At 47.7% G+C, this 15,881-nt stretch overlaps 1 protein-coding gene across 1 annotated transcript in view; it reads right to left on the reverse strand.

The window, feature by feature from the left end:
* pole (polymerase (DNA directed), epsilon) overlaps positions 1-15,881 on the reverse strand; it is a 139,624-nt gene that overhangs the window by 95,445 nt on the left and 28,298 nt on the right. Inside the window, exons 9-10 of the mRNA XM_068055486.1 lie at positions 11,680-11,802; positions 10,928-11,146 (exon numbers count right to left, since the gene is read on the reverse strand). Coding sequence (XP_067911587.1) covers positions 10,928-11,146; positions 11,680-11,802 — 342 coding nt within the window. The remainder of the gene's footprint in view (positions 1-10,927; positions 11,147-11,679; positions 11,803-15,881) is intronic.

Genomic DNA, 15,881 nt, shown 5'->3' on the forward strand with positions numbered 1-15,881 from the left:
CCAAAACCACAGTTTTCTTGACACTTATACTCAGGGAGAACAAGTCGCAGGGTGGTGAGTGCCTGGAACTTGCTGCCAGGGGAGGTGGTGGAAGCAGATACGATAGCGACGTTTAAGAGACATCTTGACAAATATATGAATAGGAAGGGAATAGAGAGATATGGGCCCCGGAAGTGCAGAACGTGTTAGTTTCGGCAGGCATCAAAATTGGCGCAGGCTTGGAGGGCCGAATGGCCTGTTCCTGTGCTGTACTGTTCTTTGTTCTTGTTCATGGGAGAGACAGTCCATGAGACTTTGTACCCGAGTTTCCGTTTGGAGCATCATCAGCATTGAAGAGTTTCCTGATCAGGATGCGATGTATTTTTGTCTTCGCTTTCAGTTTTGATATATCGTACAGCTTGCCATCTTACCTGGTGTGCATGTAGACTCCTATATCTGCAGGGAAAGCAAAGGGCAGGAGCATGGAGAAGAAGATACCACAGTCAGGCCTAGGACACAGCCCTGTTCACTCCATTCTTCACTCTGAAACTGTCAGAGTGGAACCAGCAACCAGTACAGTGTTGTGTACGTTGTCACGGAAGGAGTGGATGAGACTGAGGAGTTTCAGTGGACAGCCAATTTTCTCCCAAATTTTGTACAGCTCTACTCTACTGACAGTTGCAGATTGCAAGCTGAGTGTGGAAATGTGAGTTTGGGGAGTGGCGATTTCAGTGAAGGGAGGAGGTGCACCATTTTTGTACTTTTTTAACCCTCCAGTAATTGGTTCTTGCTTTGGTGCAGCTGAAGGAACTGGTTGATGAATAACTGGTAAGCTATTCTACTTATAATAAATAGTCTATAAAGTTAAGGTATGGCAGGGCAGCTCTGTCGAGTGGAATGCACAGCCTGTGGCATGTGGCAAGTCATGGATGCACCATGTGTCCGAGACAAACACAGCTGTGGGAAGTGTCACTGGCTGCAGAAGTTTGAGCTCTATGTTTCGGAACTCGAGTGGCAACTGGAGTCACTGTTGTGCATCTGCGAGGCGGAGGACTATGAGGATAGCATGTTTAGGGAGGTGGTCACACCGCAGGCAGATAGGGGATGGGTGATCGCCAGGCAATCTAAGAGAACAAGACAGATAGTGCAGGAGTCCCCTGATATGATCTCACTCTCTAATTGGTTTTCCATTTTGGATACTGGCGAGGGGAATGGATCCTCACAGGAGTGCAGTCAGAGCCAAGTTTTTGGCACCACAGGTGGCTCAGCTGCACAGGAGGAGAGGAAGAAGAGTGGAAGAGCAACAGTGATAGAGGACTCATTAGTTAGAGGAACAGACAGTAGTTTCTGCGGCAGTAAACATAACTCCAGGATGGTGTGTTGCCTCCCTGGTGCCAGGGTCAAGGATGTTACGGAGTGGCTGCAGGACATTCTTCTGGGGGAGGGTGAACAGCCAGAGGTCGTGGTCCACGTTGGTACCAATGGCATAGGAAAGAAGGGGATTGAGGTCCTGAAAGCAGATTTTAGGCAGCTAGGAAGATTAAAAAGCAGGACCTCAAAAGCAGTAATTTCAGAATTAAGTGACTGAACACGTGGCTGGAGAACTGGTGTAGGAGGAAGGGCATCAGATTCCTGAGACATTGGGACTGGTTCTGAGGCAGGTAGGACCTGTACAAGATGGACGGGTTGCATTTTAGCAGGACTGGGACGAATATCTTGGCAGGGATATTTGCTAGTGCTGTTGGGGAGGGTTTAAATTAAATTATCAGGGGGATGGGAACCTGAGAGGGAGCTCACATTGGAGGGAAGCAAAACTGGTAATTTGTCAGGGGTGTGGGAACCAGGAGCCAGCAGCAGAGGATTACCAAGGAGCAGAGAGTACTGGGGGAGATAGATAGCTGGAGAGTAGGGAATAGCAAGGTATTATTAGGTGGGGTCAGAGTAATGGAGAAAGTAATAAAGTCTGAAGCAGGGTTAATGTGCTTGTATGTGAATGCACAGAATGTGTTAATAGGACTGGTGAGGTACAGGCTCAGACTGCCATGTGGAAATATGATGTTGTGGTGATAACGGAGACCTGGCTCAAAGAAGGGTAGGACTGGGTGTTAAATATTCCTGGATTCAAGGTGTTCAGGAAAGATAGGAAAGGGAAAAAAGGGGGAGGGATGGTGGCATTGATTAAGGAGAGCATTGCAGTGCTGGAGAAAAACAGATGTCCCCGAGGGAAGGACAGAATCAATTTGGCTAGAGCTAAGGAACAGAAAAGGTGTGGTTACATTGCTTGGTGTTGTCTATAAGCCACCAGCTACTGGGAGGGACGCAGAGGAACAAATTTGCAAGCAAATTACAAAGAGGTGCAAAAATTATAGGGTAGTTATAATGGGGGACTTTAATTATCCAAACATAGACTGGGATAATAGTAGTGTAAAGGGCAATGAGGGGCAAGAGTTCCTAGTCTATGTTCATGAAAATTTTCGACAACAGTATGTTGCAGGTCCAGCGAGAAAGGAGGCATTGCCAGACCTGGTTCTTGGGAAGGAGGTGGGCCAAGTGGATCAATTATCAGTAGGAGAGCATTTAGGAGATAGTGATCATTGTATCATAAGCTTTAGGCTGACTATGAAAAAGGACAAAGAGCAATCCAGGGTAAGAATAATTAACTGGGGGAAGGTCAACCTCAATGGGGTAAGAATGAATTTGGGACAAATAAATTGGAGTCAAAAGCTGGTAGGAAAACAGGTAGATGAACAATGGGCTACCTTCAAAGGAGAGATAGTTCAGGCACAGTCAAGGTATGTTCCCTCGAAGGGGAAAAGTAGGGTAAACAAATCCAGAGCTCCTTGGCTGACAAAAGCGGTATAGAATAAGATAAAGAAGACAAAGTGTGCTTATGACAGATGCCAGGTGGAGAACCAGGCTGAACAGAGAAGCTCCAGGAGGGGGAAGTGAAAAAGCAAATAAGAAAAGCAAAGAGAGAGCATGAAAAGAGACTGGCAGCTAACATTAAAGGAAATTCCAATTTTTTCTATAGAGATATAAATATTAAAAGGGTGGTAAAAGGAGGAGTGGGGCCGATTAGGGACCAGAAAGGGGATTTACACATGGAGGCAGAAGGCATAGCCGAGGTATTAAATGGATACTTTGCATCTGTCTTTACCAAGGAAGATGCAGCAACCCAGACAATGTTGGAAAAGGAGGTAATTCAGTCACTTGAGGAGTTTAAAATTGATCAAGAGGTAGTATTAGATAGGCTGTCTATACTTCTTCCTCTTTGGCCTCCTTGTCTCGGGAGACAATGGGTAAGCGCCTGGAGGTGGTCAGTGGTTTGTGGAGCAGCACCTGGAGTGGCTATAAAGGCCAATTCTACAGTGACAGACTCTTCCATAGGTGCTGCAGAAAAAATTGGTTGTCGGGGCTGTTACACAGTTGGCTCTCCCCTTGCGCTTCTGTCTTTTTTCCTGCCAACTGCTAAGTCTCTTCGACTCGCCACACTTTAGCCCTGCCTTTACGGCTGCCCGCCAGTTCTGGCGATCGTCAGCAACTGACTCCCATGACTTGTGATCAATGTTACAAGACTTCACGTCGCGTTTGCAGACGTCTTTAAAGCGGAGACATGGACGGCCGGTAGGTCTGATACTAGTGGCAAGCTCACTGTACAATGCGTCCTTGGAGATCCTGCCATCTTTCACGCGGCTCACATGGCCAAGCCAACTCAAGCGCCGCTGACCCAGTTGTGTGTATAAGCTGGGGATGTTGACCGCTTCGAGGACTACTGTGTTGGAGATGCGGTCCTGCCACCTGATGCCAAGGATTCTCCGAAGGCAGCGAAGATGGAATGAATTGAGACGTCGCTCTTGGCTGACATATGTTGTCCAGGCCTCGCTGCCGCAGAGCAAGGTACTGAGGACACAGGCTTGATACACGCGGACTTTTGTGTTCCGTGTCAGTGTGCCATTTTCCCACACTCTCTTGGCCAGTCTAGACATAGCAGTGGAAGCCTTTCCCATGCGCTTGTTGATTTCTGCATCGAGAGACAGGTTACTAGTGATAGTTGAGCCTAGGTAGGTGAACTCGAACCACTTCCAGAACATGGTCGCCGATATTGATGGATGGAGCATTTCTGACGTCCTGTCCCATGACGTTCGTTTTCTTGAGGCTGATGGTTAGGTCAAATTTGTTGCAGGCAGCCACAAACCTGTCGATGAGACTCTGCAGACACTCTTCAGTGTGAGATGTTAATGCAGCATTGTCAGCAAAGAGAAGTTCCCTGATGAGGACTTTCAGTACTTTGGTCTTCGCTCTTAGGTGGGCAAGGTTGAACAACCTGCCACCTGATCTTGTGTGGAGGAAAATTCCTTCTTCTGAAGACTTGAATGCGTGAGAGCAGCCGGGAGAAGAAAATCCCAAACAGTGTAGGTGCGAGAACACAGCCCTCTTTCACGCCACTCAGGATAGGAAAGGGGTCTGATGAGGCGCCGCTATGCTGAATTGTGCCTTTCATATTGTCATGGAATGAGGTGATGATACTTAGTAGCTTTGGTGGACATCTGATCTTTTCTGGTAGTCTGAAGAGACCACGTCTGCTGACGAGGTCAAAGGCTTTGGTGAGATCAATGAAAGCAACTTAGAGGGGCATCTGTTGTTCGCGGCATTTCTCCTGTAGCTGACGAAGGGAGAACAGCATGTCAATGGTCGATCTCTCTGCTCGAAAGCCACACTGTGCCTCAGGGTAGACACGCTCGGCCAGCTTCTGGAGCCTGTTTAAAGCGACTCGAGCGAAGACTTTTCCCACTATGCTGAGCAGGGAGATTCCATGGTAGTTGTTGCAGTCACCGCGGTCACCTTTGTTTTTTTTTATAGAGGGTGATGATATTGGCATCGCGCATGTCCTGTGGTACTGCTCCCTCATCCCAGCACAGGCATAGCAGTTCATGTAGTGCTGAGAGTATAGCAGGCTTGGCACTCTTGATTATTTCAGGGGTAATGCTGTCCTTCCCAGGGGCTTTTCCGCTGGCTAGAGAATCAATGGCATCACTGAGTTCCGATTTTGTTGGCTGGCAGAGACTGGGCTGCATTGAGGGCGGTCTCAGTGACAACATTTTCCCTGGACTACAGTTCTAGGTAGCGCTCAACCCACTTGCTTGCATTGGTCAGTGATCATGTCCCCTGATTTAGATTTGAGGGGGGCGATCTTCTTGATGGTTGGCCCAAAAGCTCTCTTCATGCCATCATACATTCCTCTGATGTTTCTGGTGTCTGAGGCCAGCTGAATATGACTGCATAGGTGTTGCCAGTAGTCATTTGTGCAGCGCTTCTGGCTGTTTCAAGTGCTACGGATGTTAACTTGCTGGAGGCTTTTTTGTAGTTCAGCAGTGCAATGCGCTTAGTGGCTATGACAGGTTCCAGCTCTTCAAAATGAGATTGAAACCAGTCTGCATTCTGCTTCACACGTTTGCCATAGGTGGTCATTGCTGAGTCATAAATGGCGTCTCTGATGTGGGCCCACTTGGTCTCTGCATCCCCTGTGGGAGTGATTTGAAGGGCTTTTTCAGTGAATTTAGAAATTTTTGTAACAGCTGTGGGTGAGAAATTCTGCTCGTGTTGATGCGCGGGTGGCCCTTCTGCTTGGAGTGATGCAGCTTTTTTGGTTAGAGTCTAACCTTGCTGCACACCAGGGAGTGGTTGGTGTCACAGTCCGCACTGTGGAAGCTGCGTGTGATTTGCACACAGTTTAAGGAGGCTCGCCTTGTGACGATGAGGTCCAGCTGGTGCCAACCACGTGATCTTGGGTGCCTCCAAGAAACCTGGTGACAGGGTTTAGTGTGAAAGAACGAGTTGGTGATGCAGAGGTTGTGACAGGTACACATCTCAAGCAGTCTCTGTCCATTCTCATTCATCCTTCCAATGCCATAGCGTCCAAGGCAGGAGGGTCACGAGTCATGGTCGGCCCCAACCCTGGCATTAAAGTCCCCCAGCAGGAACAGATGTTCGGTATTGGGGATGCTACTAATGATATTATGGAGTTCCTCGTAGAACTGGTCTTTATCTTCAGGTGGGGAGCAGAGTGTTGGAGCATAGATGCTGAGTAGGTGTACTGGACCAGAGGTGGTGAGCAGTCGGATGGACAGTCTGCGTTCTGAGCCATTTGAAGGTGGCTCTATCATGCTGAGCAAAGTGTTTCTGATGGCGAAGCCCACTCCATGCTGTCATTGGTTCTCCAGGATCCCTACCCTGCCAGAAGAAGGTGTCGTCTTGCTCTCTTAGAGATCCGCTCGCAGGGAGGCGTGTCTCCTGAGGTGCTGCAATGTCCACATTGACTCTACTGAGCTCGTTGTTAATGATGGGGGTCTTCCGAGAAACCCCCCTCTTGGCCTTTCTGGTGGGGTCCAAAGGAGTGCAGAGCACGACGTGTGGCACCGGTATGGCTGCAGGAACTGCCGGAAACATGCCAAAGGTGACACATGACCGCCTATGGGGTTCCGCTCCGGATTTTCTCTTAGGGTTTACTCCCTTAGCCTTGGTCTCTCCCGAGACGCCCACAAGGCAGTGGGGTTGTTAGGGCCCATGCTCAGGGATAGGTGGATGCCGGTGGGAGGAGGGGGTGCGAGGGGGAGGGGTGGAGGGAAGGGGGTGCGAGGGGGAGCTGGGAAGGGGGCTGTAGAGGGGTTGGGGGGGGGGGTGTGCAGGGGGAAGATGGTGCGAGGGGGGAGCTGGGAAGGTGTTGCGAGAGGGGAGGGGGTGGGTGAAAAGGGTGTGGGGGGGGGTGAGCTGGGAAGGGGAAGCGGGTGCAGGTAATAAAACATTTCATCAGTTCCCACCATCGATGCCGGGAAAGCTCGTTCGCATCCTCCAGGAGGTGGGCGACAGCCTCAGGCGCCAGTACCAGCAGGAATTCGCTGACATTGCGCTGCAGATGCGCTACGAACCGCACATCTCCCGCGGGCGCTTTGAAGTTGTGGCCAAGGAGTCGTTCCGCGATGGAGTCAACTGGGGCCGGGTCGTGGCTTTTTACGTGTTCGGGGTTTTTCTCAATGCTTCCCCTGTGTACTAGGTCTTATTACCCTAGGGTTCCGCTGCTTCTTCCTCTCTGCACTGGACTTACCGCAAGCCGTGGCCGCGGACACTCTGGACGATGTAGACAACAGGATAGAAGATCAGAGTATCACCAGCTGTACTTTGCAATTTTGTCCAGTAGAGAAGTGTAGCCTAGGCGTCCAGAAAACTGGATGTCAATTTGAGCACAATTCAGTGCTCAATGAAGAAAGCAAAGAGCAGGTATGGCTGCGAGAGGGCAGTGGGCCCAGGTAACATTAAACTAGCTGTTAACTTGTAGTTAGGGCTAAAATGTACTGAATAAAGAGCCAGGGGAATTTAAACAGTTTAAGAGGGTAGATTGGGGGAGAAAGCACTAAGAATGGGAGCAGATGGCCATGGATAGAGTTGCACAGCAAGGGAACACCAGCATCAGATGAGATGCATCCAAGGATACGGAGGGAAGTGAAGGAGGAAATTGCAGAGTCACTGACCATAATTTTTCAGTCTTTCTTAGACTCAGGGGTGGTGCCAGAGGACTGGAGAATTGTAAACGTTTACACTCTTGTTCAAAAAAAGGGGTAAAGATAAGCCCAGCAACTTCAGGTCAGTCAGTTTAACTTCGGTGGTGGGAAATCTCTAGATAATTTGGGACAAAATCAATAGTCACATGGGCAAATGCGAGTTAATTAAGGAAAGCCAGCATGGCTTTCTTCAGGGAAAATCATGTTGAATTAACTTGCTGGAGATTTTTGAGGAGGTAACAGAGAGCATTGATGAGGTCAATGCTATTGAGATGGTGTACATGAACTTTCAAAAGGCATTTGATAAAGTGTCACTCAACAGATTTGTGAGCCAACTTGTAGCTCATGGAATATATGGGACAGTAGCAACGTGGATACAAAATTGGCAGAGTGACAGGAAACAAAGAGTAGTGGTTAATGGATGTTTTTCGGGCTGGAGGAAGGTTTGGAGTTCTCCAGGGATCAGTGTGGGACGCTTGCTTTTCCTGATGCATATTAATGACCTAGACCTTGATGTGGAGGGTACAATTTCAAAGTTTGCAGATGATACGAAACTTGGAAGCATTGTGAACTGTGAGGAGGATAGTGTAGAACTTCAAAAGGACATAGACAAGTTGGTGGAATGGGCAGACAGGTGGCAGATGAGGTTCAATGCGGAGAAATATGAAGTGATTCATTTTGGTAGGAAGAACATGGACAGACAATATAGAATAAAGGGTACAACTCTAAAGGGGGTGCAGGAGCAGAGGGACATGGGTGTATATGTGCATAAGTCATTGAAGGTGGCAGGACAGGTTGAGAGAGCGATTCATAAAGCACACAGTGTCCTGGACTTTATTAATAGGGGAATTGAGTACAAGAGCAAGGAAGCTATGGTTAACTTGTCTAAGACACTAGTTCAGCCTCAGCTGGAGTATTGCGTCCAGTTCTGGGCACCGCACTTTAGGAAAGACGTGAGGGCACTGGAGAGAGTATAGAAAAGACTCACGAGAATGGTTCCAGGTATGAGGAATTTCAGTTATGAAGATAGATTTGGAGAAGATAGGACTGTCTTCCTTGAAGGAGAGAAGGCTGAGGGGTGGTTTGATAGAGGTATTCAAAATCATGAGGGGTCTGGATAGAGTAGATACAGCATAACTGTTCCCACTCGTGAAAGGATCGAGAACAAGAGGGCACAGATTTAAAGTATTTGGTAAGAGAAGCAAAAGTGACGCAAGGAAAAACTTTTTCATGCAACAAGTGATTAAAGTCTGGAATGCGCTGCCTGAGAACGTGGTGGAGGCAGGTTCAATTGAAGCATTCGAAAGGGAATTAGACAGGGATATGAAAAGGAAGAATGTCCAGGATAATGGGGAGAAGGCAGGGGAATGAAACTGAGGGAATTGCTCTTTTGGAAAGCTGGTGTGGACACGATGGGTTGAATGGCCTCCTTCTGCACTATAACAATTCTGTGATTCTGTGACGAATGCCTTAGTGAGATGTACAAAAGTAAGGAAAAGGGGTATACCCTGTTCCCTGCACTCTCTTGCAGCTGGCGTATAGAGAAAATCACGTCCACAGTAGATCAGCTAGCACGGAAACTGCACTGCACTTCTGGGTGCACTGGTCGGCAAGTTGATGGAGTCTTTTAAGTATGATCCTCGCAAAGGCCTTCCCATGATGCGGAGGAGTGAGATGCCCCTGTACTTGCTGCAGTCTCCTCTGTTGCCTTTGTTTTGGGTATAATGTAATTATTTTAGGAAGAGCACACGTTGAGCTGGAATTTGCTGAGGTTGGCATTGGCATCGGCATCCGTGGTGGTGGTGGGGGGGGGGGCTTTGTACCGGCAGCGGCCTACCATGGAGTCCGACACCTGGATTGCCGGGACTGACCTTCTGTGCGGCGGCGCTCCATGGCACCCCAACCCCACCGCCCCAGGTTGACGGGACCTGGCTTTACATATTTAAATGAAGACCCTGAATAAATTTAAATTAACCTTGCACCGATCTCATCTGCTGCCTGGGATCTTCTGAGCAGCAGCCGGCACATACATGGCTTCACTTTCCCACCCAGGGAAAGCTGGCGCCACCGAGGTGGGGAAGGGGGCTACTTATGATTTTCAGTTTATTCGTTGGGGGGGTTACGGGGTCAAATGTGCATCACTGGTGTAGGGGTGGGGGAAGGGGTGTTACCGGGGGTGGGAAGGGGCGACAGGTTATTCTGTGGTGCGTTTGAGGGAGAGGCGGCCTGACCAGAATATTATGTTTGCCCACCGCATGGTAGAGCGCAGCTGCATGGCAGCACACAGCCCACACATACAGGCTGCCATTTTTTTGCCCGCCGCCAGAGAAGAAATTTGAGCACATAACCCCAAGTAGGCCTTTGAGAGAACTTAGAAATGGTAGTTAAACAAATACCCATCTGGTGAGAATATACACCAATAGGTACATGGATGCATGCAGGCTCTACTATAACAGAAACGACGTTATCACATTTTGGCAAACAAGTGTTAAAAGTTACATATGAAGAGAAACAGACCAATAGCAAAGAAGCATTTTGTTTGCTTTTTGATTTAAGTTCTGTTTTTCCAAGTGTGTAAGTTGGTAAACTGCTCTTTTGCAGATGAAAACAAAATTCACACAGGATCCACTGACAGCAACAAGGTGCTCCACATACCTTATTATAGTAAAACAGGTACCTGGGAAGTATTGCCAACTGGATTTTAATTTTAGGATTTAGATGATGGATTTGCTTAAATGCCTTAGATCAATTAGGGAGATTTCATGCATTTGTGGGTACATTGATAAATTTGCTACAAATGCTGCAAAAAAAAAAAAAGCCGCCTAGATCAAAATCATTCTACTTTCATTGCATGCAACAATCTAGACTTTATAACCTTTAGAATGAAAAGAGATCTTTCATACTCTCAAGGTATGCCAAATTGCTTCATTGCCAATGAAGTACTTTAAATGTTGTCACTATTTTAACAGTGTTGGTTGCGGGATAAATGTTGACCAGGGCACCAGAAAAACTGCCCCGCTCTTCTCCAATTGGTATCATAGAAATTTTACATTCACCTCAGTGCAGACAAGGTCTTAGCTGAATGTCTCATCTAAAAGATGGCACCTCTAGCAATGCAGCACCCCCTTAGTATTACAGTGAAGTGTTACGCTAGATTATATGCTCAGGTTTCTGGAGCAGTGCTTGCACCTGTGACTCAGGTAAGTGTGCTACCATTGAGCCAAGCCTATATTGTTAGCATCCTCTTTCACATCAGTTGGTAATCTTGATTTTACTGCCTGCCAATGTTACTGTTCAGTGTTTTGACTCGTGAAATGATAACAAAAGTAAATTCAAAAATAATTGAACTAAAAGTGAGTCCATTTAATTTCAGCATTCCAGTTGTAAGTTACCTTTGTGGTTCCCAGTGGCGGTGGTGGTCCCAATATCTCTCTCCAAGATTGTGTTAGTTCCAGGTCTTGAGATAACTCCTGGCTCTCTTCATTAAAACCACGCCTTCTCTTTGTGCTAACAGGGATAACCGGCTGAACTCTACGCTTGGAAACACCAAAGTCTTCTAGATCACCAATCTCTGATTGTTGGTCACTTGCAATATGTTGATTGGATATCACCTGAAACATACAGGCTATATTTATAATAAAATTTTAAAATAGATTCCAGCCACCCCATCCCGACCTCCCGAGAGACACACAACTTGAATCTCAAAGAAACAATTCTCAGCTCAAAACATTTAACTACTTCTTAATGTACTTTTTCTTTAAGAAAGCTGTTTTCAAAAATAATTCTTTAGGGATGAAAAGAACGACAAAAAATCTTAAATAAATATAGAAAGTGCTGAAGATACATACAGGACTACTACCTTCATTGAGAGAAAAAGATGGTGGTGATTGGGGAGGAGACCCCACTTGCAGAACTCCAGCTAAATTCTACAAAAGGAAAATACAGCGGATGCTGGAAATCTGAAACAAACAGAAAATGCTGGAAATACTCAGTAGGTCAGTCAGCATCTGTGGGGAGAGAAAAAGAGTTAACAATTCAGGTGCGTGACCTTTTATCACATTTGAGTAATTTCAGCATTTTCTGTTTGCGTTTCAGCTAAAGTCTCTTCACTATTAGCTCACAACACTAACTGGAGAATACATACCTGCCTGACTCCAGTGTTGGTGAAGAGCTCATTAATTTTCTTTTGTTTGTAAACATCATTCTTTTCCAACAGTTTCTTGTGAAGCCAGTCAGGATGCCGGACCCGTGGAACTGGATTCTTCACCTGGAAGGGAATGATTCCCATTTATCACAAACTGAACGAAGATCAGCATATTCCAAAACACTTTCTGTAGTTTCAGTCAGTTATAGTGGATTGCACTGCTCAGCCACAACTATTTGTAAATCCAGCAACAGAAACAAATAAATTAGTGGTATTCTATTAGAAATCACAATTAAACAAACTACTCCACTGTGGCCAGCACTCAGCAGCAGCACTCCCTCTTAGTAATTGGATTTGTGACCTCCTTCTGTACTGTAACCATTCTATAATTCTATGTAATATTTTGGATGGACAGTAAAACAACATGGATGGTGACTTTGTGAAATACTTTACTGCTGTTTTTGTGATCAACATTAGGCATTAATGTTGGGGAACAGAACAAATTGCTATTTTGGGCAGCTGGTGCTAGCATCAAGCACTCCCCTCTCAGGTACAGCACAGCTGAATTTTATCTAGGCGCACGCTCCACGCCCTTTAAACTCAGCGGGGTGCCCGTATTTAGTGGCCACCACAGAGCCCCTGCAATATTACGAGCGGGGGCTCATTAGCATCACTGCGCCGAGTCAGACCCCCCACCCCCGCCACCACATTACGTGGGGAGAGGTGGGACATTCGGCGCAGTGAGACATTTTGACAATTGTGCAGGAGGTGCTGGGGCCCTATTTTAGCACCCGACACTTGCCTCCTGACAACTGTCAAAGAAATACTTACCTGATTGCTGAAGAGTGGGGTTGCTGTTAATCTGGCAGCAAAGCAGAAAAGCAGGTCAGGCAGCATCTGTGGAGAGAGAAGCAGGGTTAACTTGATCAAGTTCACAGACCTGAAAGTTAACTCTACTCTCTCCACAGATGCTGCCTGACCTGCTGAGTTACCCCAGCACTTTCTGCTTTGCTGTCACATACTTACCCTGCTGTGTCCCAGTGTCCTGTGAAGTTGCAATCCTCTTCTTCCACTCAAGTTTAACATTCCTTCTTGTAGGTGTGCCGCACCTAGGTGAATAATCTTAATTTTGCACATTCCATGACGTGAGGCTTAAATGTACCATAGAAATGCAAATACACAACAGAAATAAAACCATAATTGAAGAATAATTACCTATGAGCATCTAATTATCTATGAAAAGCCACAGACCAATATGCATTTGGAATCTGTATTCATTTCTCTGCTGTTATGTGAAAATACATGTAACTGCACTTATATGATCTTTGTTAAAAGAAACAGGAAAATATGTTCGTATTCCAGCTACATTGCCAACTAAGAATATTACACCAATAAATATGATCAGCTGAAGAAGCAAAGCGTTCGTGAACATGTGCTGATGTATAATAATTGAAAAATCATGAAAACAGAAGATTTCCCCACCAGTCCTGCATTGGTTTTCAAACATGTGCAAGACAAACCTTGCAGTCAGAAGTTAGAGCTGTTACACAGTGGAGTCAGCTTTGCACTTAAAGGACTGCACCAAAAGCAGAGGACGGCAGAGGGGTACCTTGGTGATACCTCTTTGCTCACTCTCCTCCAGGCTCTGCAGGCAAGGTGGGAGGTCCTTTTCACCAGCGACGGTAAGAAGAAGCCCTCACACCTGAACAAGGCAGTCTGGCTGGAGATGACAGAGGAGGTAAATAGCCATGGGGCCATCCGCCATCAAAGGGTCCGATGCTGGAAGTGGATGAACGAGCACTCCTCCAGCCAGCCGGGGCCCACGAGGCCTTGTGTGCACAGAGTATGAGTGCCAGAGTCATCCACAGCCAAAGGGCAATCAGATCAGCAGCCTTCCTCCAGACAGGCTGAGGTTGCACCAAGAAGGGGCAACCTCTCCGTTTACAGAGAACACACTGGCACAAATGGGAATGCATGGGTGTCATAGCAATGTAAACACATCTTTCACTAAATGTTCATCACCAACATGTGTCCTTTTCTCTGTGTTAATGATGTGTGCCAGCATGTAGTGCCAATCTCACATCCCTTTGCACCTTTGGCCCTTCAGGGGAACCAACGTATACAATATCATTGCCATGCCACCATTACTCATGAGCGTCTCCACGGATGCAGTGACATGGACACTGGCTCAGTCAGCTGCTGCCTCTAATGGTTTACACTGGGATGCTGCAGATGTGGACTGATGCACAGCAGGTGAGCGAGGGTGATGTGTGGCTTACAGAGCTCATGTCAGTTCCTATAGAGCAGACAGCCTTTGTCTGATAAGCCACTGCCGTACATCCCTAGCTCACTGCTAGCCCTGTGTGCACAGCCTGGGTGCCATCTGCCCTCCCATGCGCCTTTCATGTTGTAGCTCTTCAGTGTCCTCACAGTCAGAGGAAGAATGCTGTTGACGTCTCTCCTCATCATGTCAGACTTGGCTCCTATTGGGAGCATAGTTGTGCAGAACAGCAAAGAAAGGAGCTGGCCTTTTTGGCCCTGAGTACAGGGCATTACCCTATCCATCCAGGCATTGGAAGCGCTCGATCAGCATGCCGATCTTCTGTTCAATGGTGGCTCTTGTAGCTCAGTGGCTGGTATTGTATCTCTCCTCTGCAGCAGTAGTGGGTCTCTCATTGGTGTTGGGAACCACGTCTTATCTCCAAGAAGCCACCCCTCCATCTGAGCCAGTTCAGTGAACAGCGGTGGCAGCCGGGACCAGCGCATGTCCCAGATGTCATGGCAGCTGCCTGAGAAGCGGTCACAGACTTGCATGAAGCATTTGCGGTGATCACATACCAGCTTCACCAAGACTGAGAGGATTCCTTCAATGGTGACGTCTGCAGGTGGGAGGCCTGATGGCCACATGAGTGCGGTCTATCAACATTGCTTGGAGGGCCGAATGGCCTGTTCCTGTGCTGTACTGTTCTTTGTTCTTGTTCTATGGTTCTCTGGCAATGGTGCCAAAACCGATGGCCCACTGGGCCTCGCAGTGAGAGTCTGTCCTGAAGCGGCCATACTCACTGGCCCTCTGGAGCAGGGCATTGGTAACATCCCTGATGCAGTGGTGTAATGCCGACTGTGTGACCCCACAAAGGTCTCCGGTGGGCCCCTGAAAAGCTGCACAGGCCTCAAGTTTGAGAACTGCTGCCACTATGAGGACCAAAGGCATAGGATGACCACTGAAGCCCATGGGCTGCAGGTCACCTTTGAGCAGGGCGCAGAGACGTGTCACCCTCTCTACATGCGCAATCGCCTGACACTGGTGTTCTGACATCTGATGGCATGTCATGTTGGGCCTGTAGATGCACGGCAATTGTAATGGCGAGCTCCCCTTGGGGGCTGCTGCTCACGACCGGGGGCCTCTACATGGATCGCACCTGCCTATTGATTTTGTCTCTGGTGCATACGGATCCTTAGGAGCAGAGGATCACACAATGTAGAATGGGCCATGCCTATTTCCAGGTGATAAATAATACTGAACCCTTCATGTATTCGAAGGTTCCTAACAGGGCAGGAATTGGTGTTGATGGGTACAACAGCTGTTTTCATGGATCAACTATGTGACGTGCCATGGCATTGCCCATATTGGCCAACACTCAAAGTGGAACAGTATGACCACATCAAGACCCTATCAGCTGAATCGATTGCCCCCACCATCCATATAACCTTAATGCTCCTACCCTTTCTGGCACCTTCCCCACACAGGGTGACGAGAGTGCCATTGCTCCTTCACAAACACAAACAAACGCAGAGCGTACACAGTTTACGGAGGGAGGGTAAACAGTACTTCTCTTCATGCCTGCAGAGCTTTCCCTCCAGTAATCCCAGACCCCCTCCCTTCTCCCTTTAAGAATGCAGAGCTGCAACCCCTGTAATCCACCCCTCCCTTCCGTAATGTAGTGTGAGACCCCTGTGATTCCCCCCTCCCTTCCAGTATGCAGAGTAAGACCCCTGTGACTCCCCTTCCATCCCAGTATGCAGAGTGAGACTCCTGTGATTCTCCCCTCCCTCCTCCCTTCTAGTATGCAGAGTGTGACCCCTGTAATCCCTTCCTCCCTTCCAGTATGCAGAGAGAGACCCTTGTAATCCCCCCTCCTTCCTCCCTTCCAGCATGCAGAGTGAGACCCCCGAGTATCCCCAGCCCCTCCCAGTATGCAGAG

This window comes from Heterodontus francisci, chromosome 23 (assembly GCF_036365525.1).
Source record: "Heterodontus francisci isolate sHetFra1 chromosome 23, sHetFra1.hap1, whole genome shotgun sequence".
In the NCBI taxonomy this organism is placed as follows: domain Eukaryota; kingdom Metazoa; phylum Chordata; class Chondrichthyes; order Heterodontiformes; family Heterodontidae; genus Heterodontus; species Heterodontus francisci.